The 1,584-nt window shown below is 46.5% G+C and overlaps 1 protein-coding gene across 1 annotated transcript in view; it reads left to right on the top strand.

Moving 5' to 3' along the window:
• Positions 1-247: 247 nt before the first annotated feature.
• The window catches only part of NOL9 (nucleolar protein 9), a 14,976-nt gene continuing 13,639 nt past the window's right edge, over positions 248-1,584 (top strand). Inside the window, exon 1 of the mRNA XM_040459898.1 lies at positions 248-402. Within this exon, the coding sequence (XP_040315832.1) occupies positions 292-402 (111 nt within the window). The 5' untranslated portion in view covers positions 248-291. The remainder of the gene's footprint in view (positions 403-1,584) is intronic.

The raw sequence follows: 1,584 nt of genomic DNA, 5'->3' as shown, positions 1-1,584 counted from the left end.
TTTTTTTTTTTTTTTATCCTAATGTTTGTTTATTTTTGGGAGAGAGAGAGAGTGCATGCCTGCTTGCACAGGGGAAAGGCACAGAGAGAAGGAGCCAGAATCCCAAGCAGGGTCTGTGCTGTGAGCGCAGAGTCCAACTCAGGGCTCGATCCCCTGAACTGAACCGTGAGATCGTGACCTGAGCTGAAATCGAGAGCCAGTCGCTTAACCAACTGAGCCCCCCAGGCACCCCTGGAGTTACTATTTCTAAGGTACTTAATTTTTCTTTTTGCAGATGACAGATGCTGGTTGATGAAGAATTTTTCTCCTCTGTGTTCCATTGTGATGTTGGAACAGCTGAGAACCTCCACTGTAAACTTCTTAGTCAGCCACCCGGGTTTATCTTATGTCTTTGTACAAGAGGTATGACCAGTTTTTTTTTGTTGTTGTTTTTTTTTAATTTTTTTAATGTTTATTTATTTTGGGGACAGAGAGAGAGACAGAGCATGAATGGGGGAGGGGCAGAGAGAGAGGGAGACACAGAATCGGAAGCAGGCTCCAGGCTCTGAGCCATCCGCCCAGAGCCTGACGCGGGGCTCGAACTCATGGACCGCGAGATCGTGACCTGAGCTGAAGTCGGACGCTTAACCGACTGCGCCACCCAGGCGCCCCACGACCAGTTTTCATTCAGTTGTGCTCGTTAGTTTCACCAGAACAGTCCTATCAGATGACTGTAGGATGCTCGATTAGAGAGCAGTGTGGCTGTTGTGCTGTGGTGCAGGTTGTACAAAATGTCATACGTGTGTATGGTGAAAAGGTTTGTGTAGAATGGTCTGTCATGAAAAATGTCTCCCCTTCCCCGTGTTGTTCCCTAGCGAAAGCCGTTCTTTCATATTGTAAGTGGTTAAATGCCTGTTGGAGTTGTTATTTATTTTTTCGAAGTTTTGTTTTAACCTCCCTCTCAACGTGGGGCTCAAACACAGAACCTGAGGGTCAGGAGTTGCATGCTTTACCGACTGAGCCAGCCAGGTGCCCGACTTTTGGAATTTTTTAAATGGTTTTCTTTTTTTTTTTTTCTTTTTAAATGATTATTTTTGAGGGGCTGGAGAGAGAGAGAAAGAGAGGGAGACAAAGCACATGCCGGGAGGGGTGGCAGAGACAGAGAGAGAGACAGAATCCGAAGCAGGGTCCAGGCTCCGAGCTGTCAGCACAGAGCCCGACGTAGGGCTCAGACTCACGAACCGTGAGATCGTGACCTGAGCTGAAGTTGGAAGCTTAACCGACTGAGCCCCCCAGGCACCTCAGGATGGTTATCTTTTTATATTAATTCATTCACTTGAGACAGTGAATAAATTTTTCTCTGTGAATGTATGTTGATGCACTTATACTTTCTGTCATCTCTCTGTCGTCTCCAAAGTTTTGCTGGTCACGTTCTTAATTTCTTAACAGTCAGGCTCTGTTTCTGTAATTGTTTCCCATGAGCCATAAATTGAGCCTAACCTGCAGGATTTTTATCAGGCTGACTGGGTGTGAGGCATGGGGAAGAATCAGGGATGACGTCAAGCTCAAGCTTGTTAGCCTAACCACCTGGGTGCGTGGAGTTAC

Source organism: Herpailurus yagouaroundi, unplaced genomic scaffold (genome assembly GCF_014898765.1).
Source record: "Herpailurus yagouaroundi ecotype Mexico unplaced genomic scaffold, PumYag 77, whole genome shotgun sequence".
NCBI classification, from domain to species: domain Eukaryota; kingdom Metazoa; phylum Chordata; class Mammalia; order Carnivora; family Felidae; genus Herpailurus; species Herpailurus yagouaroundi.
The sequence above is the reverse complement of the archived record's forward strand: the minus strand, read 5'-3'. Positions and strand labels throughout refer to the sequence as shown.